This window comes from Scyliorhinus canicula, chromosome 1, assembly GCF_902713615.1.
Source record: "Scyliorhinus canicula chromosome 1, sScyCan1.1, whole genome shotgun sequence".
Classification (NCBI taxonomy): domain Eukaryota; kingdom Metazoa; phylum Chordata; class Chondrichthyes; order Carcharhiniformes; family Scyliorhinidae; genus Scyliorhinus; species Scyliorhinus canicula.
The window spans coordinates 155,206,954-155,230,471 of NC_052146.1; the positions used below are offsets into that span (position 1 = coordinate 155,206,954).

At 45.5% G+C, this 23,518-nt stretch overlaps 1 protein-coding gene across 10 annotated transcripts in view; it reads right to left on the bottom strand.

The window, feature by feature from the left end:
* inpp5b (inositol polyphosphate-5-phosphatase B) overlaps positions 1-23,518 on the bottom strand; it is a 246,141-nt gene that overhangs the window by 61,965 nt on the left and 160,658 nt on the right. For all 10 annotated transcript variants that reach the window (XM_038801314.1, XM_038801334.1, XM_038801323.1 and 7 more), the window contains 4 exons: positions 17,761-17,931; positions 12,266-12,367; positions 10,861-10,975; positions 4,579-4,695 (listed from right to left, as the gene is read on the bottom strand). In XM_038801314.1, coding sequence (XP_038657242.1) covers positions 4,579-4,695; positions 10,861-10,975; positions 12,266-12,367; positions 17,761-17,931 — 505 coding nt within the window. The remainder of the gene's footprint in view (positions 1-4,578; positions 4,696-10,860; positions 10,976-12,265; positions 12,368-17,760; positions 17,932-23,518) is intronic.

Genomic DNA, 23,518 nt, shown 5'->3' on the forward strand with positions numbered 1-23,518 from the left:
TCTATTCTGGGTTTCTCTCCCTGAGACACTTGGGCAGGCATCCTTCTCCCTTCTCTTGAAAAAGGATAGGGGGGGGGGCTGCTCGTCTGGGAGGGGGGGGGGGGGTAACCTTTCCGCCTGTCCGGGATTAACTTTCAGTATTTGGGGGTTCAGGTGGCTTGAGATTGGGCATGGCTCCGTAAATTAAATTATACCCCACGGTAGCATAGTGATTAGCATCATGGTTTCACAGTGCCAGGGTCCCAGGTTTGATTTCCGGCTTGGGGCGCTGTCTGTGCGGACTCTGCATCTTCTCTGCGTGGGTTTCCTCCAGGTGCTCCGGTTTCCTTCCACAAGTCCCGAAAGACATGCTATTAGGTAATTTGGACATTCTGAATTCTCCCTCTGTGTACCTGAACAGGTGCCAGAATGTGGCGACTAGGGGATTTTCACAGTACCTTCATTGCAGTGTTAATGTAAGCCTACTTGTGACAATAAAGATTATTATTATCTTACAACACCAGGAAAAGTCCAACAGGTTTGTTTCGAATCACTAGCTTTCAGAGCGCAGCTGGGGTTCACTTGAGGAAGGAGCTGTGCTCCGAAACAAACCTTTAACCTGGTGTTGTAAGACGTCTTACTGTGCCCACCCCAGTCTAACGCCGGCATCTCCACATCATGTATACCAGCCTAGTGAGTAGGATCAAGGCTGGCCTGCAAAGCTGGCCTGCAAAGGTGGGTCAGCCTCCCATTGTCCTGGGCAGGGTGAGTTCAATCCATCAAGATGAACATCTTACCAAGATTCTTGTTCTTATTTCAGTGTCACCCAGTATTTTTACCCATGTCATTTATTCGGGGGATTGAGTTGTTTCTATTGGGTTTCATATGGGCGGGCAAAAGCCCCGAGGAAAGGGGGTCCTGCCAAATTTGATGTTTTATTACTGGGCAGCCAAACGCGGCGAAGGTATTGGGGTGGTGTGGACAACCGAGGTCTACTTGGGTGCAGATGGAGTATGGGTCATGTAAAGGGTCCAGCTCGGAGACTCTGGTGACGGCGTCTCTGCCATTTGCTCCAGCAAAGTATTCATCAAACCCGGTGGTTGTCTCCACTTTGAAAACATGGAGGCAACTCCATCAGCATTTCACGTTAGGGGTCAATGTCATGTTTGGCCACCCATTTCACCACTTGTTCGAGCTGGGGAAGTTGGATGCCACATTTGGGGGGGTTGGAGATAGTGAGTTATTCCTGGAACTGCTGTTTGCTAGCCTGGAGATGAAAGAGAACATCGGGCACTTGGGCATTTAGGCACCTCCCAAGTACGAAATTTATTCAACTGATGTTCCCAACATTCCCGGTGGCGCCGCCAACAACCTTAACGTAGAGGACTTTATCCTGTGCCGGGTCGGAAGACGATTGAATGTCTGGCATATATGGATGGATTTTGGGTGGCGGCCAAATGGGAGGAGGAGCTGGGGCATATGTTGGAAAAGGAGGTGTGGAGTGAGCCCCTTCTCAGGGTGAACGCCACATCATTGTTTGACAGGCAGAGCCTGAACCAGCTTTTAAAGGCATACCTCACTAAAGCCAGAATGAGTTGTTTCTTTGCAGGGGTTCAGGATAGGTGCAAGCGCTGTTTGAGAGGGCCTGCGAACCACACACAGATGTTCTGACTGTGTCCCAAACTTGTGGGTCTTTGGGTCTCTTTTTTCTGCACCATACTGGCTATTCTGAACACTGAGCTGGAGCCTGTCCTTTAGTGACTATATTTGGAGCATCGGACCTGCCAGAGCTGCAGACAGATGCTGGGGCATATGTACTTGCCTTCACCTCACTGGTTGCTCGGAAATGAAGGATTTGGAGTTTTTTGGCACCATTTAGTGCCATAGGGTGGCTAGGTGACTTAATGGAGTTATTGGACATCGTAAAGGTCAAATCTACCGTGAGGGGGTAAATCGAAGGGTCCCCCCAGAGATGGCAACTGTTTATATTGTATTTTAAGGAATTGATCAATATTAGCTGTTAGAGGGGGGAGGGGAGCAATGGGGCAGGAGGAGGGGTGGTTTACTGGATTTTGTTTTCAGTTTTTTTAGTTTATTGTTGTTTGTATTTTTTTGGTATAAAATGACAAAAGTTTAATAAAAATATATTTTTTTAAACTGAGCTATTCAACAATTGGATGGGAGACTTCAATGCTACATCATGGTGGGGCAAAAAATTGGTCCTGGCATCGTTTGCAAATAACCAATGCCCCAGGGGATTTTCTTTTGTAATCAATTCAGATCATTCAAATAATATTTAAAATAGACGCACATAACTTGGTACGTGTCTAAATAAAACTAAAACTGCCTAATGATATTTTGTTTAATTTAAGGTACATTTGAAGTTACATAATTTCTGTGTCAGTTTATTTGTACACCTACGATGAATTATAAACTACCAGATTGGTGGCTAGAATATTAGCCACCATCATGCTGCATTATGAGGTAATGTGAAAGTCATTTTTTAAAACATTTAAAAAAAATAAATTTAGAGTACCCAATTATTTTTTCCAATTAAGGGGCAATTTAACATGGCCAATCCACTTATCCTGCACATCTTTTGGGTTGTGGGGGTGAAACCCACGCAGACACGGGGAGAATGTGCAAACTCCTCATGGACAGTGACCCAGGGCCGGGATTCGAACCCGGGTCCTCAGCGCCATAGGCAGCAATGCTAACCACTGTGCCACCGTGCTGCCCAATGTGAAACAGTCATGGTATGTGCCTGTACCAGTCAGAAATAAATCCGATCTTCGCATGCATCTATCTATCAGAGTGGACAGCCTGTTTTTCTACTGCCACCTGCTGGCAGTAATTGTTACAAGTTTCACTCCTCGTAACTTAAGTGTTCTGCAGTTTCTGAAAGACTGTACCGTTAACTATAACTTTTTCCTCCTTGATATGACAGCGCTTGAAAAAATTATGAAAAATACATGAGCAAATAAAATCTCCTGTAATGAGATTGATCGAGCCTGCTCCACCATTCAATAAAATCATATCCAACGATGGAGCATCCACAAACCGGGGTAGAGAATTCCGAAGATTGAGTGAAGAAATTTCTCCTTGTGTTAGTCCTAAATGATCAAACCCATTGGATATATCACGGTAGCATGGTGGTTAGCTTCAATGCTTCACAGCTCCAGGGTCCCAGGTTCGATTCCCGGCTGGGTCACTGTCTGTGTGGAGTCTGCACGTCCTCCCCGTGTGTGCGTGGGTTTCCTCCGGGTGCTCCGGTTTCCTCCCACAGTCCAAAGATGTGCGGGTTAGGTGGATTGGCCATGATAAATTGCCCGTAGTGTAAGGTTAATGGGGGGATTGTTGGGTTACGGGGTTACGTGGGTTTAAGTGGGGTGATCATGGCTCGGCACAACATTGAGGGCCGAAGGGCCTGTTCTGTGCTGTACTGTTCTATGTTCTATGTTCTATGTGTCTCTAAACATTATAACCATATTGTAAATGAACTGAAGCATGCATGCTAAACAATCATGGCAGCATTCATGACTATGTTCAGTTTAGCGGGAGAGCGAATACGTATGTGGTTTTGGTAACTGATCCACGCGTATTAAAATATGTTTCTGTTGCAAGTTTCTGAGGTACTGTTAGAACAGGAAGTTTCATAATTGATTAGACAGAGAAGAACCTTTTATTTTATTTCCTCTGTCTCTTTATATCTTGACTAGTCTCAGTTAAACCATATAAAGTAGGTCTTGATGCAGAGGACATAACAATGTTGGATACCACTACCTATCCACTTGGTGCAAGAATGGGATCTGTTAGGGTGACAGAATACACCAGATGCACATTTACACATTACAATGAAGTTATAGCAAGGTTGATACTCTAGTTGCTTAAATATAATGGAGTGTCTGAGATTAACTGACTTTCTTCCATAACCATTGATGTCCACACTCCTTTCCTTTAGCACTACCATATCATACATATGCGCAACCAGTGGGAACATGATAAAAATTGGTCTCAGGCCTCTGTCAGGGTGATACAAACAGGAAAAGGTCATTCAGCCTGTTACTCAGATTGTGGCTAATCTGAATTTAGCTCCCAATTACCCATCGAGGTTCCACATCCCTTGATACCCTTAACAAATAAAACTCTTATCGATATTCAATAAGATCACAGCTGATCTTTTGTCTCGATCATAAATATATCCAATGGGTTTGATCATTTAGGACTAACACAAGGAGAAATTTCTTCACTCAATCTTCGGAATTCTCTACCCCGGTTTGTGGATGCTCCATCGTTGGATATGATTTTATTGAATGGTGGAGCAGGCTCGATCAATCTCCTTATCTACTCCTGCTCCTATATCCCATCTTCTTACAGAGTCCCACCAAGGCACATTACAACTGAACCATCATTTCCTTCCCTTTGTTTTCCAACCACCTGGAGATAGAGGCCCGACACATTTAAAACTTTAGCAATTTATGCTCTTTATATACAGATTTGCTACCACTCTTTGCTACCCGAGTCATCTCAAAAATGTATCATTCATTAACCTGACAGGCATCAATCAGGCTGGCCTGATCTTTGTTCAATCTTCCTTACCATTCTTCCCATTATGCCTGTCCCAACAGTTTCCACTTCCACTTCTGTGACATATGCAGCATGTTCTTTCCTCACGTACAATAGAAGCATCATTCCAACCAGCCGGACGTGCTTGATCTGAAATGTAAATTTTGTTTTACTTGGGTGATCTAACCACGTTTCAACTTTGGACACCGAGCATATAAACTTAGCCAAGATGTCAAAACCAGTAGTGACGTACGGCAGCTATTAAACTGCCTTTATGTCAGATTTGCCCCTACTTACAGAGTTAAGTTCAGCTGATCTTAGAAATGGTAATATCAGGAGCACTCAGGAGGGTAAAATATTCCACCAAATTATGCACTTCCAATCATTCGTACTGGAAACTGCTCCTCCGCAAAAATGATTTCTCTCCTCCTTTGCAGAAACTTGATTCGACACTTGTGAGCAGTCTTTGACTGCTTCATTTCAAAACCATTCTTCACAGGTGAGCCATGGCAAGGAGACTGGGATTTTCCATATCACTGGGATTTTCCATGTCACAATGATTGGGAAATCACAGGCAGGGACCATGAAATTCACCAACGTGATTCTGGGGTGCCAGAGGAGCACTGAACCTTATATAAGCTGTTTGTTGAAGGAGCCATTTATAAGCAGAGCAAATCCTGTCCTTACCCAAGTTGGACACATCTGTGTTTTTTCCCCACAGGTTCACGCATTGGCAACCAGGGGCAAGACAGGACCGTGTTAATTTTGTGTCTCAGGCTCATAGTTCAATTGTGTTGTCCTACAATTGCCCTGGTTAACACCAACTAGCTCAAAAGAAACTAGGGATCAAACCTTACAAAAATGTTTTCATTGAGTTTTCACATCTTATATTTCACAATTCATAGGTTACATATTTAAAAAACCATGCCAAAAAAAACAAACAGAAATCAGCACTTATATTTACAGGCAATTGTCTTCCCTCCCTGCGGTCGTGACCCCACTTTAATCGGCTTACAACTGTTAGAATCCACAGTATTGCCAGCGCACGTATTTACCAATGTCTATTTACAGTTTGATTTGGTTTGTGCCTCAGCTTGCTCAAGGGTTGGTCTCCTGCGGCTTTGAGCCTTGTCGCTCTTGTTCTCATGCCTTTGTGTCCCCCTTCCCCCCCCCCCCCCCCCCCCCCCGCCTTGTTCTTCCCTTTCCCTTTCCTCTTTGCCCCATGGCTCATTTGTGTGGGCTATTTGTATCCCCAGGTAGTGGAATTTGGTCTGGTTGTGTTTGAATGGCAGTTCCCCCCAGTCCTTGCCCCTCCCCCTGTGGGTTCACAGGGCAGATCGCACTCTTGCTCAGGTTAAGCTTGTAACCCAAGACTCCAAACTCCTTTAGTAGTTTCATTATCCCTTCCATGCTGATCCAGGGGTTCAAAATGTAGGGGAGCAGGTCATCCGCATGGATTAAAACTCTATGCTCTCTGTCCCACCTTTGGATACCTCGCCACCCTTTCGCTGTTCTGAGGGCGATCACCAGTGACTCGATTGGCAGAGGAAACAGCAGCGGGAATAGCGGGCATCCCTGCCTCGTACCTCGTGCAGCCGGAAGTATTTAGAGCTGGTGGTGTTTGTCTGCATGCTCGTCATGGAAGCGCTGTACAATACTTCCACCCAGGAGGTGAACCCTGGACCGAACCCAAACCGTTCCAGTACCTCGATGAAGTACTTCCATTCGACTCTGTCGAAGGCCTTTTCTGCGACCAGGGAAATTATCACTTCTGGTGTTCATCTCCGGATGGGGTCATTATCATGTTCAGCGCATGCCTGATCTTCGATGTCAGCTGCTTGCCCTTGACAAAGCCCGTCTGGTCCTCCGTGACTACTTCTGCAGCTTTGCATTACACATTATGAGATAGGCCTGTAGGATCCACACTCAGCCGCATCTTTGTTCTTTTTGAGTATCAGCAATATTGAGGCTTGTGCCAGTGTTGATGGCGGGGTGACCCTTACTACACTGAGCCTGCAAACATCTCCCGCAGGTGCAGGGCCGGTGCTGGCGCAAATCTTTAGTAGAAGTCCACCAGGAATCCATCATGGCTTCCTCCAGTTCTAATGGTGCTTCCATGCCTCAACTCTTATCTTCCCCCATGACCAGAATACCCGGTAGGTCAAGGAACTGCTTCATCCCAAGTCCGCCTCGGATGGCTTAGAGGTGTACAACCCTCCGCAGAAGGTTGTGATGGTTTTGTTGATCCTTTCTGGTGTGGCAATTAGTGTACTGCTACTGTCGTTAACCTAGGCTAGTTCCCTCATGCTGCCTGCTTCTCAGCTGGTGAGCTAGCAGACGGCTGGCTTTGTCTCCATGTTTGTAGAAGGTCCCCCATGTATGGCGACGCTTGTGCATTGCTTTCCCAACGAACAGCAGGTCAAAGCCCATCTGTGGCTTTTTTCTCTCGGCCAGCAGTTCCACGGTCAGGGTCGAGGAGTACCGCAAATCCATCTCCAGTATGAAGTTGATCAGCTGCTGCCTGGCCACTCTCTTCTTCCTATCTTTGCGCGCCTTGTATGCAATAATTTCCCCTCTTATCACTGCGGTCAGTGCCTCCCACAACGTGGAGAGTGAGACCTCCCGATTCTGGTTGTTGGCAACGTACCCGTCTATGGAATGTGATATCCGTTCACAAAATACCTTATCGGCCAGGAAGGCTGTGTCCTGCCTCCATGGGGGTATTATGCCTGGCCGTCTCCAACCTCACATCCATGGAGCACGGTGGGAGATTATGATTGCAGAGTACTCCGCCTCCTCCTACCCCCGGAAGAATCACTTTTCCCCACTCCAGAAAAGTCAATCCTGGTATATACCCTGTGTACCTGGGAGACGAAGGAGAACTCGTTCTCCCCTGGGTGTCTCAACAACCATGGGTCCACTGCCCTCATCTGTTCTATGAAAATATTCAATTCCTTTGCCATGTTTGATTTTCCCACAGACTAGGGGTTTGATCTGTCTGTCCGTGGGGCCTGTACACAGTTAAAGTCTACCCCCCCCACCATGAGTCGGTGTGTGTCTATGTCAGGGATTTCCGCCATGGTTTTCTTCATGAATTCGACATTGTCCCAGTTGGGAGCGTACACATTTACAAGGACCACTGGTGTCCCTTCCAGGTCACCACTACCCATGACGTACTGTACCCCTTGGTCCGTTACAGTCCCTGTCGTTGTCAATGCTGTCTTCTTGTTGAGCAGTATGGCCGCCCCCTTAGCCCTCGTCCCATAGCACAATTGTTAAGTCTGTTGCCCCCAGCTCTTTTGTACCACGCAAAGGCGGTTCTTCTCCCTCAAATGGGTCTCCTGGTGGAAGACTGTCAGCTCTCAGACTTTTCTGATGGGCGAAGACTCTGGATCTTTTCAACGAACCTTTCAGTCTCCTGACGTTCCAGGTGTCTATTCTAACGGTAGGTTTCAGTCACCCCTCACCTCCTGCAAGGCCAACTATACTTGCCTTGTGGATGCATCCCTGCACTGCAGGATTTCCCTTCGTTTGGCGGCCATCCAAGATGGCTGTGGTCATTGTATTCGCCATGTGGCTGTAACCCTGTGCTCAGAGGTTTCCCTTTGTCCAGGGGCCAACCAACATGGTTGTCATCATTGTGTACGTCATGTGGCTGTGCCCTTGCATTCCGGGGTTTCCCTTTCCATGGGAGCCCTCCACGATGGATGTGTGAGGTGCCCTTGTTTCCACTGTTATCATGTGCGATCTGTCGTAGCCAGCCTTTACCACCCTCCCTTCCCCCGCCGACTTTTCCCCTGTGTCTGTCTCTCCCCCCCCCCCCCCCCCCCCCACCCCCCACCCCACCCCACCCCTGCAGCCTCCAGCTCACACAGTTTTCCTCCCTATTTTCAGATGCACCATAGAAAGCATCCTATCTGGCTGCATCACAGCTTGGTATGGCAACTGCTCAGGCCTATAGCATAAGAAATTACAGAGTTGTGAACACAGCCCAGACAATCAAGCGGACCAGTCTCCCATCCATTGACTCTGTCTACACTCCCGCTGCCTTGTGAAAGCTGGCAGCATAATCAAAGACCCCCTCCCACCCAGGATGCTCACTCTTCCAACTTCTTTCATTGGGCAGGAGATATAAAAGTCTGAGAACATGCACCAACGAGTTCAAAAATAGCTTATTCTCCATGGTTACCAGACTCCTGAATGACTCTCTTATGGGCTGATCTGACCTCTTCACACATCTTCTCTACTGAGTAGTACGGCACTTCGTATGTTCACCCATTGCCTGTGCCTATGTATTCCCGGCTTGGGTCGCTGTCGGTGCAGAGTCTGCACATTCTCCTCGTGTCTGCGTGGGTTTCCTCCGGGTGACTGGTTTCCTCCCACAAGTCCCGAAATACATGTTATTAGGTCATTTGGACATTCTGAATTCTCCCTCTGTGTACCCAAACAAGCGCCGGAATGTGGCGACTAGGGGCTTTTCACAGTAACTCCATTGCAGTGTGAATGTAAGCCTACTTGTGACAATAAAGATTAATTAAAATTTACATTGTGTATTTATGTATGTCCTATGTTTTTTTTCCGTATGGAATGATTTGTCTGGACTGTACGCAGAACAATACTTTTCACTTTACCTCGGTACACGCGGCAATAAAACAAATCCAGTCCAATCCAATCCTTCCCCCGACTATTGCATTTCTCTTCCTCTCCTGTCCCCATCACAACACTTTCTGTGTCTTACTGCTTTCACACACACCCCTTTTTGTGTCCTCCTACTTTCACCCCCTCCTTTCTAAGACTCATCGTCACATTGAAGACGATCAAAAAGGTTCTCCTTTTCTTTCCTCCAGTTGAGACTGGAATTCTGGTTCACTGCTGGTGTTGTTTGCCTTCCCAGCTAGTGCTCGTGCACGAATTTGCCTGCTTCTCCAGATGCGGTGAAATAGTACTCCCTACCCTGGAAAGTCACCCAGAGTTTGGCATCCTGAACCGCACCCGCCTTCGCGGTATTAAATTCTGCTCGGCGCTTGGCCAGGTCAGCCCCAATGTCCTGGAACACACGGATGAGTGTCCCTCCCACTGACAGGACCTTGTGTGCCTTGCCCAGTTCAGGATCTTTTCCTGGTCTTGGTACCAGTGTAATTTCGCTATGATGGTCTGCAGTTGCTCCTCAGCCTTGGGCTTTGGCTGGAGTGACTTGTGAGCTCTGTCCACTTTTGGGGTCTTGATGAAGCTTTCCCCTCCAATGTTTGCCAGCATCTATGCCACATACTCTGTAGGGTTCCTGCTCTCGATACCCTCCGGTCAGCCCACGATGCAGAGTTTTTGGTGGCGTAACTGGTTCTCTTGGGTCTTCGACCTTCCCCATTAACGTCCATTGTGTCGCCACCAACCATGCCATCTCTGTCTCCAGTGAGGCAATCTAGTCACGCGGCCTTCTCCAGCTCTCTGATCATAGTCTCCTGTGTCTCCAGACGCAGTTACGTCTTTTCCAACTCTGCCTGAAGGGGTGGCAGCACTTCCCCTACCGCCATCGCCATCATTTTGAGCTTGATGACATCTTTGAGGACTTGGAGCTCCTAGGCTAAGAAATCCCTCCATTAATTTATCAGGGGATAGCCCGGCATATGTCCTAGTACCTCACCCTTTCGGATGTGGCCGGATTCCCACACGCCGCGTATTCGCCATCGCCTTAATCTTCCTCTCCAGACTTTTACTGATTCTGCCATCTTTATGGCTTGGCAGGTTGTTCTTGACATCCTGCTGCAGAGGTGTTAGAGGAGGGTGAGGGTTATTTTTTCTGGGTTTTACGGTCTATTTTTAGATTAAGAGTGCCTAATTTTAGGTTTACAGAAGGAGAGCCACCTTTTGTGTATCCGCTTAGCAGATCCCTGTTACCAGAAGCCTGCACAATAATTTTTAATGATTTATTATTGGGTAAGTAGTACTGGTCAAATTTCTTGATAAATTTTATCTACGTTATAAATCGATGCTTCTGCTACATTGCTACCAAAATTGTACAAAATTATATTGCACTATCCCGACAGGAATGTATTAAAAAAATATGATAATTTTACCTTTGCGCAGGGGCGTGGTGGCGCAGTGATTAGCACTGCTGCCTCACGCCGCCGAGGACCCGAATCGATCCTGGCCCCGGGTCATGTGTGTGAAGCTTGCACATTCTCCCTGTGTCTGCGTGGGTCTCACCCCCACAACCCAAAGTAGTGCCTGGTAGATGAATTGACCACACTAAATTGCCCCGTAATTGGAAAAAAAAAGAATTGGGCACTCTAAATTTATGTATTTTTCTTCATTTACCTTTGCATATGTGGTGAATGGATGAAGACTTTCACTCACAGCTATGAACCACTCCTCTTCCTTTGGCGTATCGTTGAAAAGGAATGTTTCCTTGCTCAGGTCAATTTCTTGAAAGCTTTTAAAAACCAACAATTAGAACATCTTAATCAGAACATCTGGAAGTAACCAACATGATTCCATGAAACAATTTTGGAAAGTAAAATATTAACATAGCCTTAATTTTCACTGACTTATTAATTAATTACTGGCTTATTAATTAATTATTCAGTCATAACTGGGTCACACTCATCATGGGTACAGATTTCCTAGGCCTGATGTCTCACAATGATGCCAAAATAGTTTGTAAAACAGCATCTATTATAGTGTGAAGCAGCATTTATGGCAAAATGGCATTCTTCACTCAAAGGATTGCTGGTCTTTGGAATGTTAAGTGTATTAAATTTAAAAATTGACAGAAGGGAATCGAGGGCTACTGGGTTACTGTGGGAAGGTGTAGCTGAGGTAGATGATTTACCACGATCTCACCCAATGTCGGAACAGACTTGAGGGGCCAAATGGTATAATCCTGCCACTATTTCTAATATTCTTAAAAACTGCTGATGTCGATACAGAGCTTTTGAGCTGAGGTGATTCACAGCTTTCAGTAAAAGATGCATGGCTGTGACTAGTATATATCATTTTTCTGTATTGTTTAAACATAGAGATTCTGTTGTACTCCTTAAAGGGTTATTACCGACTCAAACAGCCATCAGAGGTCATTCAATCTGTGCGAGTTCTCTGAAACAGCTACTTCCTGCTCTTTCCCATGACTCTGTAAACCTTTCCTTTTTTTAAAGTATTTATCCCCTTCCTTTCTGGAAGTTACCACCGAATCCTCTTCCATCAACCACCCTTTCGGGTAGCACATCCCAGATTTTGCTCCAAAAACGATTTATGCTCCGTCACAGTGCTTAGTTACCAACTATTTTTGTGGACATTTATTCCAAATCAATGTTTCAAATGTATGTACAAAAATAAAGCAACCCAAAAAATTCTCATCTTATGTAATTTAAACTTTAATAATTGTATTTTATTCGATATAGCAAATGATTTCAGATTAAGGCTATCGTGATTTTGGCATTTCTTAAAAGAGCAGAAAATAGGGCAGCACGGTGGCGCAGTGTATAGCACAGTTGCCTCACGGCACCGAGGTCCCAGGTTCGATCCTGGCTCTGGGTCACTGTCTGTGTGGAGTTTGCGCATTCTCCCCATGTTTGCGTGGGTTTCGCCCCACAACCCAAGATGTGCAGGGTAGGTGGATTGGCCACGCTAAATTGCCCTTTAATTAGAAAAAATAAATTGGGTACACTAAATTAACTTTTTTTAAAAAGCAGAAAATACATGAGTTCTGTTGTCACAAACATACCCAACACAGTAGATATCAGGCGGTTCAGCATCGCAGTTCAGCCAAGGCTTCAGATCCTCCTTGGGAGATTTACCATTCACATTGTATGTCCCTGCAAAAATCCTATGCAAAACAAAAAAATTTTTTTATTAAGAAAACAGAATTGAAGTAATGCAAAAAGACACAATTATGATTTCCTGAATACATATTGTCAAAGTGATGCTAATAGTCTGCAGAAGAAAAAAAGCATTTGCAAGTATCTGACACTTAAAGCCTATCATATTCAACTCACGTGCACCTTACACTGTGATATATGTATTTATTTTAAAAATGTACACATAATGCACGCTACTGTAGATTTCTTTAGAAGACCCCAGCAGCCTCTGCAGCATGCTGCTTGTCCCATTCTTTTTCCATAAGCTCGCCAAGTGGGCTGTGGGAACCTCAGCCAATCTGCCAGTGTCCAGCTGTGGCTGTGATAGCTCAGCTACAAGCATGGAGGTATGAATTAATCAATGGAACGTGATCTTCAATGCACGCCAGTTTCCTCATGTCACTGTGTATTTTTTGTTTTAATCAGCCTGGACACGTGAATCCCAGGTGCGCTATAGCTGGTTGTATGGACCTCCAAGATAATCACAAAAGCAGATTAGGGGGAAAATATGGTCCCTTAGAAACAATGGCCATTCTGTGATTGACAAGCTGATTTTTAACCACTGGTTGGTAATGTGGCAGAGCGAGCAGGAATGTGGCCACAATGGGGGCCACAGATAATGGTCCTCAAAATCAAGGGAATCAAGAAGGGGACTAGAAAGGGATCATGCACTGGGCCAGAAAGAGCAGGACAAGGAAGGATTGAGGTCAAGATGGCAGTTATTCTCCAGCAATGTAATTAGAGCCCAAAGTGCCTATTTCAACAAGAAACATTCTAACTTTTGGGTGGGTAATTTTGGCTCCTGCAATATAAAACTGCATTCAGTGGGACTGGGGCAGAAGATGAGTAGGTGAATCTTCAGTTCCATCTTAACTGTCCCAGCAATCTATTTTCAATGTCAGGGAAGTTTATTTTCTCCCATGGATGTAGGTATGGAAAGTTGATGTTTATGAAAACTTTTCAAAAATGCTTTCCTAGCTCATGCAGAAAGTTGTGTGTTGTGTTTTTATTTGGTGCAGTGGGGTGTAAACACTCAATGCAGAATGTTGTGGGTAAAGAACTTCCAATAAAAGAAGTTTATTGCTGAGCTAAACAGCTACATACAGTACTTGTGCTCTGCCCGCGATCCCGGGGATACCTCTGTGCTCCCGCCATGTGACCTCTTAGTAAACACATTCTCATGTAACCCCTCAGCTTACATCTTCCATGTTTAATTGGGACATCGAGTGACATGAGACATAACTTTTTTAAAAAATTTAGAATATCCAATTAATTTTTTTCCAATTAAGGGGCAATTTAGTGTGGCCAATCCACCTACCCTGCACATCTTTTAGGCTGTGGGGGCGAAACCCATGCAAACATGGGAAGAATGTGCAAACTCCACAGACGTGATCCAGCGCCAGAATCGAATCTGGGACCTCGTGCCGTGAGGCAGTAGTACTAACCACTGTGCTGCCCAACATGAGATGTAACAGTGTTCGCCACAGGAAACTATATATAGACCATTATGTGACATGTAATAAAACAAACTGACGATGCATAACAATTCACATATATACATTAGGGCATGGATTAGTCTGTAGCACTTGGTGCATAGTTTATTGTATCTCCTTCGCCCCCCCACCCCCCCAACTCCCTTTTCTGTTGGAAAGAAAGTTGAACTACAAAAGTCAGTTAAAAGCTAAGTGGTAGTAAAGACTTGGAATCTTGTATTCAACCTGCTTAAGCGCCCAGACCATGTGAATACACTGGTTGGTAGGCATCATCTGAGGCTACCGGGTAGCTACTTGGTTGTGGGGCATTACTGTGCACCGCCACCAACTGGTCATGGCCACATGTAGGTCTGAATCCTGACCATCTGACTTGGTGTTACAGGGCTGAGTCTCTGGGCATCTCGATCATAGTGCGTTTTGCTTTTCAATCTACATGTCAGGAGAGCCTCATTTACATTGGTTTAAAGTTAGGGCTACAGCAGGTCCTTAGCAGGAGGAATCATTGTCCTGGTGCGTATGGAAATAAGTCAGGCAGGCCCTGTCATGGTATATTTCACAGACTGAGGAATGCAGCATAGTAGCTTGTGCGATCCTATGCACATTTCACTAGAAGATGCTGGACTGAGAGAACCGTCCATTCTGCCAAACTATTTAACTATATAGGGGACTACTCTTGATATGCCCCAAGTCCCAAGTGCATGCAAAGTGGCAAAATTCAGCGGAGAAGAATTGACAGGCATCATCTGTCATGAGCCTCTGCATGTATGAAGTGCCTCTTAAGCTTGATGATTACTGTTTACTACTGTTTTGGCAAGTAGTAAAGTTCAAACCACCCAGAATATGAATCAGCCACGGCTAAATGTTGTTTAACATTCCACTCGAGGACGTCAGCTGCTTTGAATGCCCATGGGAGGTCCAGGACCTAGTGTAGCGGTTCCTTTGCTTGATGCAGCTTCAGTTCATTGCACAATTCCTGTCTGGAGAATTCCCTTTCCATGTCTTTGTAGCATGATGTGGAGATGCCGGTGTTGGACTGGGGTGAGCACAGTAAGAAGTCTTACAACACCGGGTTAAAGTCCAACATGTCTGTTTAAACACTAGCTTTCGGAGCTAGTGTTTAAACTAACCTGTTGGACTTTAGCCTGGTGTTGTAAGACTTCTTACCATGTCTTTGTACATAGAGGGCCAGCGCAGTGATTCCTTGGCCCTGTATCTGATTGCTTTCAACCCAGGATGTCCTTGGTGCAGTTGTGTGTAGTACCTCTGGAGTGCAGTAGGGATGATGAAGAATGTGCGGAGCTCTTGGAGAAATGCATTCGAGGATTCTGGCCAGCACTTCATAATGCCATTGTGCAGCTTGTACAAGCACATTGTACATGCACCTGTAAAGCCTGCTTGAATTCCTGAATTTGACGAGAAGACTGTACCTCTATTGCCATGATGACTACGTTTTCCTCACGATCTGCCTCATCAGTGGTGGACAAGGTTCTGGAGAGGGCATCAACCAAGTACAGCTCCTTGCCATGAAGTTGTAAATTACTTTGAGATTGCAACGTTGCAATTTTTAGCATCATGCACTGCAATCAAGCAGCCGTATTTTGGGGAGGCTGATGATCAGTTTTAATTGTTGCAAGGTGACCATATATTAAATCACAAAATTTCTGACAAGCAAAGACTAGAGCAAGTCTTTTTCGATGGGAGCATAATGAGTCTCAGTGTCAGTGACGGCCCCTGAAGCAAAGGCAATTGGTCTGCCATTCTGGATGTAGACTGCACCAAATCTGTGCTGGGAAGCATCTGCTGGTATGAGTGCAGGTGCTTGAACATAAGACACAGGAGCAGAATTAGGCCACTCGGCCCATCGAGTCTGCTCCGCCATTCAATCATGGCTGATATTTTCTCATCCCCATTCTCCTGCCTTCTCCCCATAACCCCTTATTAATCACGAACCTATCTATCTCTGTCTTAAAGACACTCAGTGAATTGGCCTCCGCAGCCTTCTGTGGCAAAGAGTTCCTCAGATTCACCACGCTCTGGCTGAAGAAATTCCTCCTCATCTCTGTTTTAAAGGATCGTCCCTTTAGTCTGAGATGGTGTCCTCTGGTTTCGTTTTTCCCACAAGTGGAAAGATCTTCTCCACGTCCACTCTATCCATGTCTCGCAGTATCCTAGAAGTTTCAATAAGATCCCCTCTCATCCTTCTAAACTCCAACGAGTACAGACCCAGAGTCCTCAATCGTTCCTCGTATGACAAGTTCTTCATTCCAGGGATTATTCTTGTGAACCTCCTCTGGACCCTTTCCAAGGCCAGCACATCCTTCCTTGGACACTGGCCCAAAACTGCTCACAATACTCCAAATGGGGCCTGACCAGAGCCTTTTGCAGCCTCAGAAGCACATTCCTGGTCTTGTATTCTAGCCCTCTTGACATGAATGCTAATATTGCATTTGCCTTCTTAACTGCCGACTGAACCTGCACATTAACCTTAAGAGAATCGTGAATAAGGACTCCCAAGTCCCTTTGTGCTTCTGATTTCCCAAGCATTTCCCCATTTAGAAAATAGTCTATGCCTAAACTCCTCCTTCCAAAGTGCATAACCTCACACTTTTCCACATTGTATTTCATTTGTCACTTTATTGCCCACTCTCCCAGCTTGTCCAAATCCTTCTGCAGCCCTCTTGCTTCCTCAATGCTACCTGTCCCTCTACAGATCTTTGTATCATCTGCAAACTTAGCAAGAGTGCCTTCAGTTCCTTCTTCCAGATCATTAATGTATATTGTGAAAAGTTGTGGTCCCAGCACAGACCCCTGAGGCAAACCATTGGTCACCGGCTGCCATCCTGAAAAAGACCTCTGCTTTCTGCCAGTCAGCCAATCCACAATCCATGCCAGGATCTTACCCTTAACACCATGGGCTTTTAACTTATTGAACAATCTTCTATGCGGCACCTTGTCAACGGCCTTCTGGAAATCTAAATAAATCATGTCCACTGGTTCTCCTTTGTCTAACTTCCTTGTTACCTCCTCAAAGAACTCTAACAGATTTGTCAGACAAATTCAAACATCAAAGTATTGTAATAGCAACAGTCTGTAATTGCTTGTTTGAGTCTGTTGAAGACCGCTGTGTGGTGCTCTTGCCAGCACTATTTGATGTCTTGGCAGAGGAATTGATGAAGAGGTCCAGTTACCGTACTTTAATATGGAATAAACGTAGAAGATAATTTGTTACACCAATAAAGCGCTGTAAAGCCTGCTTGTCCATTTGTCGTATAGCCCTCGTCTTGTCTGGATCGGGCTTTACACCATCGTCGGTAAATAAATGGCCTATGTAAAGAACTTGGTTGACCCTGAATCTGCATTTCACAGGATTAATTTTTAATTGGATGGTCTGGATTAGATTTTTTACCGGGAGACAAATGTTCTTGAACTGTTTCAGGACTATCTTGGGGTTTACTTTCTCCTCTTGTCTGGATGACAAGTGACTTGACTTTTTTGACGGCCTCAGGGCCTACAAAGTTGAAGAGGGCAAAAAGCCTGTACCGTTCCAACTTGCCTGAGTGTGCAGCGCTGCAGTAAGTATGTGACTCCTAGAACTTTTCAAAACTATGAACAATATTTTCATCAAAGACTAGTGGTTGGTGAGGCAAAGTCCTTGTGCCATACTGCAAACTCCTGATACCCTGTAGAACGTTATGAATTCCTCAAATCACTGACATCAAATACTTCCAACAAAGGTAGCTTATTCCTGAGCTGAACAGCTACATACAGCACTTGCCCTCTGCCAAAGAACCTGAGGATAACTCTCGCTCCCCCGGGGATAACCCCTGTTTAAACATATTTACACAATAAATATTTAAATTTAAACTCACCTGTAGTTTCTGATATAAGTGTACTTCTCTTCTTGCTTCAGCAACTCCGATTTGATCAGATTGTCTCGTAGGCCAAATTGTGGCATCGTGAGGATTTGGGCTTTGCTTGTAGCCAACAAGTTGGCATTGCGAACCATGTCATCTGTTATGTCAGACTTCATTTTCTCTGGCCTTGAATCATAAACAAAACATTCTTACCATCTTTAGTGTTTCAGCGTATGGAATATAAACATTGAGATGAACGATGAATCTATGTGAAACTTATGAAACCACAGTTGGAATGGTTGTGCCATTCTGGACTAACGGACAACAGGTAGAAAAAATACAACATACAAAAATGCTGACTGACCCAGGGAAACATATATACATACAGATATAAAGAAATACTTGAAACAATTGGGGCTGTTTTCATTCGACAGAAGAAATGAAGAGATGGAACAGAATAGACTATTGAATGGGATAAAACAATAAAAGGTTGTTCATGAAGCCCCGCCTTCTCAACCTTGCCCCTCACCTGAGGTGTTGTGATCCTCAGGTGAAACCACTACCATTCAGCTCTCCCCCTCAAAGGGGAAAGCAGCCTATAGTCATCTGAGACTATGTTGACTTTACACATTCGCTATAAAATGAAATGCAAGAGATTAGAACTGGGGACAGGCGAGATAGATAGTTAAAGGAAAATGGAATGAATGGAAATAGAAGCACAGCAGGCCCAGGGAATTGCTCATGAGAAAAATAAACACCAGCACAGCCTGGCTGGGCCAAACAGCCGGTTTCCATTTTGCAATTCCATGTAAACACCCCCAACAACAAGGAATCCCTTGCTTTCCATGAGCTCATTGTTGATGATCACATTATGACCTTACCTAACATATGGCTGAGGGATAATGACACCATTCCGCGGAGTGAAGCTTCCCTGCCTAGTTTAAAACATTTAAAAAAAATAAGTTTAGAGTACCCAATTCATTTTTTTCAATTAATGGGGCAATTTAGCGTGGCAATCCACCTAGCCTGCACATCTTGGGTTGTGGGGGTGAAACCCACGTAAACACGGGGAGAATGTGCAAACTCCACAGTGACCCAGAGCCGGGATCGAACCTGGGACCTCAGCGTCGTGAGGCAGCAGTGCTAACCACTGTGCCACCGTGCTGCCCTTCCCTGCCTAGTTGTACATTCCCCCACCCACTCTGCTCAAACTATCACAATGGTAACGTTTCCTCATCTGCAAATCTAATTTTGGTCTGCCTCCCTATTCCTCTGACAATGGCTCCTCCTTTAAGCATCTCATCTTGTTTCACCCTTCACAACTCTCATTTAAAATCCTTTTAAAAAAAAAGATATTTCTTTATTCTCCTCCTAGAACATAGAACGATACAGCGCAGTACAGGCCCTTCGGCCCTCGATGTTGCACCGACATGGAAAAAATCTAAAGGCCATCTAACCTACACTATGCCCTTATCATCCATATGCTTATCCAATAAATTTTTAAATGCCCTCAATGTTGGCATGTTCACTACTGTTGCAGGTAGGGCATTCCACGGCCTCACCACTCTTTGCGTAAAAAACCCAATAATCAGCAATAAACAATAATCAGTAACAAATATGTCAATCCCCATCTCAATAACACCGATCCCATCCTCCCACCAAACCCAAAACATTCGCCCACATGTTCACATAAACAACTGACAAAAAGGACTCAGGAATCCCCCATAGCCCCCATTAATACCCATCACCCCTCCCCATCCCTCCCGCCCCCTACCCCCAATCCCTCCCACCCACACCCCCGCAACTAATGTTCGATGTTATCCAGTTCTTGAAAGTGCATAATGAATAATGCCCATGAATTGTAGAATCCCTCCATCCTTCCCCTCAATTTAAACTTAACCTTCTCAAGAGTCAAGAATTCCAACAGGTTCCCCCGCCACGCCAGGGCACAGGGTGGAGAGGCTGCTCACCAACCCACCAGGATCCACCTTCGGGCGATCAACGACGCGAAGGCTACGACATCTGCCTCCGCACCCATTTCCAACCCTGGCTGGTCCGACACCCCGATTATGGCCTCCTGGGGGCCCGGGTCTAGTTTCACGTGCACCATTTTAGAAATTACCCTAAAAACCTCCTTCCAGTAATCCTCTAGCTTTGGACAGGACCAAAACATATGAATGTGATTCCCCCCCCCCCCCCCCCCCCCCCCCCCGCAACGTTCACACACATCTTCTACTCCTTCAAAGAATCGGCTCATCCTCGCCCTCGTGAGGCGTGCTCTGTATACCACCTTCAGCTGTATCAGCCCCAACCTTGCGCATGAGGTGAAGGCATTCACTCTCCGGAGCACCTCACACCAGAACCCCTCTTCCATGTCCTCTCCCAACTCTTCCTCCCACTTTGTTTTGAGCCCGTCCAGTGGTGCCTTATCCTCTTCCTAAATAGCTCCATACACTCCTGACACTACCCCCTTCTCCAGTTCCCTTGTCGTCAGCACCTCCTCCAGCAATGTGGAGGCCGGTTCCTCCAGGAAGCTCTATCTCCTTTGTGGCAAAATCCCAAACCTGCATGTATCTAAACATTTCTCCCTGCTCCAGCCCATACTTCGTTTCCAGCTACTTCAATCCTGCAAACCGACCCCAAAGAAGCAAATCTTTCAGTGTCTTAATCCCCTTCTCCTCCCATTTCCAAAAATTTCCATCCTACCTCCCTGGCTCAAATCTGTGGTTCCCCCAAATCGGCAGTTCCCTTGACCCTGCCCCCAACCCGAAGTGCTGGCGAAACTGCCTCCAAATTCTCAATGAAGCTATTATTACCGGACTCCCTGAGTACTTCCCCTATCGGGGAGCGGCGCTGTTGCTCGTGCTTTCAATCCCGACCCCCTGCACAAACTCTTCTCCATTCTGACCCACTGGGAATCAGCCCCTCTTATTCAGCTCCGCACCTTCTCCACCCAGTAGTAATACATCAGATTCGGAAAACCCAAACCCCCTGCTAGCCTTCCGCTCTGTAGCAACACCATTCTAACTCTGGCCATCTTCCCTCCCCATATGAATGATGTAATCCTTCCGTCAATCTCTCTGAAAAAAGCCTTAGGCAGTAAAATCGGCAGGCATTGAAAAATAAACAGAAATCGTAGCAACACATTCATTTTAATCGCCTGTACCCAACCCGTCAGTGACAGAGGGAGACCATCCCACCTTGCCAGATCAGCTTTCACTCTCCCCACCAAACTAGAAATGTTGTACCTGCGGAGCCCTCCCCACTCCCGGGCAATCTGCACCCCCAGGTACCTCAAGTGTGTCCATACGGAATGGCAGCACCCCCACCCCCGGCCAAGACACCACAAAATACTCACTTGTCTAGATTCAGCCTGTACCCCGAGAAAGACCCAAACACTCGCAGCAGCTCCAATATTCCCCCTAGCGACGCACTCGGTTCCGACACGTATAACAGCAAGTCATCGGCATATAAGGACACCCTATGCTCTATCCGCCCCCCCGCACTATTCCTTTCCATACCCCTAAACTTCTTAATGCGATGGCCAACGGCTCAATTGTGAGTGCAAACAGCAGGGGGGACATAGGACATCCCTGCCTAGTCCGACAGTGGAGAGAAAAGTATCTAATTTAAAATCCTTGATCGGCATTGCAAATCCAAATATCACTAACTTCCTCTGAGACAGCTTCACTGTGTTTTCTCCCCTGCCTCTTCAATTAATGAATTTTCACCTTCAGTGACTTCAACTACCATCTCAACTCTCTGGTTCTTCCTCGGACTTTACCGTCCTTCTTTCCTCCCTCTATAGCTCCTTTCACATAAACTGTCTCACCAACATTCATGGCCACCCCTTCTGTCCAGTTACCTCACAAGGCCTCACTGCCACATCTTAAATATCATTTGATACAACCTTGAATCTTTCCTTTCATTGCCTACTATCTATATCCCCCTTTCAATCCACTTCTTTTCTGTGCCTGATGCTCGAAAAAATCTCTCCTCCAAGTCACTCACCTCTGCACTCAAACTCCGAACTAACCTTATAATCCATGATGATCCCTGCACATCTATTGATTTATTAAACCACACCCTATTATCTTTTCCACCATAATCGCCCCTGCATCACCAGTTTACCTTCGATCTCTCCTCAAATTAAAGGGAGGCTGACTTAAATTTCTTTGCTAAGCAACTAGTTTAATCATGTGTTGTCACATCTGGCTGGACCACAAAGCATTATTGGGTACTTCTCTATATTACTAAAACACCTCACTGTTCGCAGGTCATCCAGGAAGATGAATATGACTCCTGGTTCCCATTCTCCTTTGTTGCAAAGATCAAGACAATCTGATTTTTGCTGCCATTGCTGCTTTTTTTCCTTCTCCCAGCTCATCAGGCCAAACTTCCTCTAACAATTCCCCACGCATGAACCCCAAATTGTTATCTTTCTCTAGTTTATCTCCTATCTCCCCTCATGCCTACTCCGAGCTCATATTTTCCATGCGACCCACCTCATGGTCTCCAGATCCTATTGCTGCTAAACTGCTCACCACTTGTGGTGGTATAACTAGGAGGTTTACGGTACCTATCTGCCATTGGTGCAGAGTACTCGCTGCCCATTGGCTCAGGTCGAGCAAGTGCCTCTCTGCGGATTGGTTGAGGCTAGTCATGTGACTGCTCACCCATTGGCCGAGAGGCAAGTAGTCCCGCCTACAAGGCGGGGTATAAGAACCCGTAGGACACGGCAGTCGGCCTTTCTCTGTAAGTCGACTGTCGGGCACACAACTAGTTGATTAAAGCCTGATATATGGAACGTCTTCACGACTCGAGTCCAATTGATGGTACATCACCACTCAACTTCCCATCCTGGCTCATAGCTGATATTATTGGTAGTTTTCTCTCGTCGGGTTTCATCCCGCCACCTCTTCAAGTCTACCATCATCGCCGTCTCCGAAACATAAAACAAATCCATCTGTGTTTGCAAACTCTGCCCCATCTCAAAATTTCCTTTCTTCTACAAAGGCCTTGAACATGTTGTCACTTCGAAAATCTGTGCTCATCTTTCTCTGAACATTCTGTTTGAATCTCTCCAATCTAGTTTCCACCTACCTCAAGATACAGTCACAAAAAAATCCTTCCTAAATGCAACAAAAGTAAACTATCCTTCCGCATCTTCCTAAACTTATCTGTAGCTTTCAACACAGATTACTCCATCATCCTCCTCCAACACCTCTCCAATGTTGCTCAGTGATCGGGACTGCACTTACCTAATCTCATTCATATCTATCTATCCTGTCATAACCAGAGAATCATATGCAATACCTTCTCTTCTCACTCCTGTACTATAACCTCTGGTGTTCGCCAATAATCTATCCTTTTGTCCCTTCCTCTTCTCACCTATATGCTGCCCCTTGGCAACATCTTCCAAAATCATAGCACAGTTTCCATATCTGTACTCTTTCACTCTCTTGTCTCTTTACCCTCCAAATGATCTGAAATCCAGAGTTGATGGATTTAATTGCTTTAAGCATTGGGAAGACAAAAGTCATTTTCCTTGGTCTCCCTCACAAACTATTTCCCCTTATTACTAACTCCATCCCTCTCCCTGGCAACTGTCTGAATCAGACTGCTCATAATCTTGGTGCTTCACGTGATCCAGAGATGAGGATATAACTAGTAGCATAGATAAAGGGGAACCAGTAGCAATAGTAAACTAGATTGCTAAAATGTATTCCGAAAGAAACAGAAACATAATGAGATAAAACATTTTCACATGCTG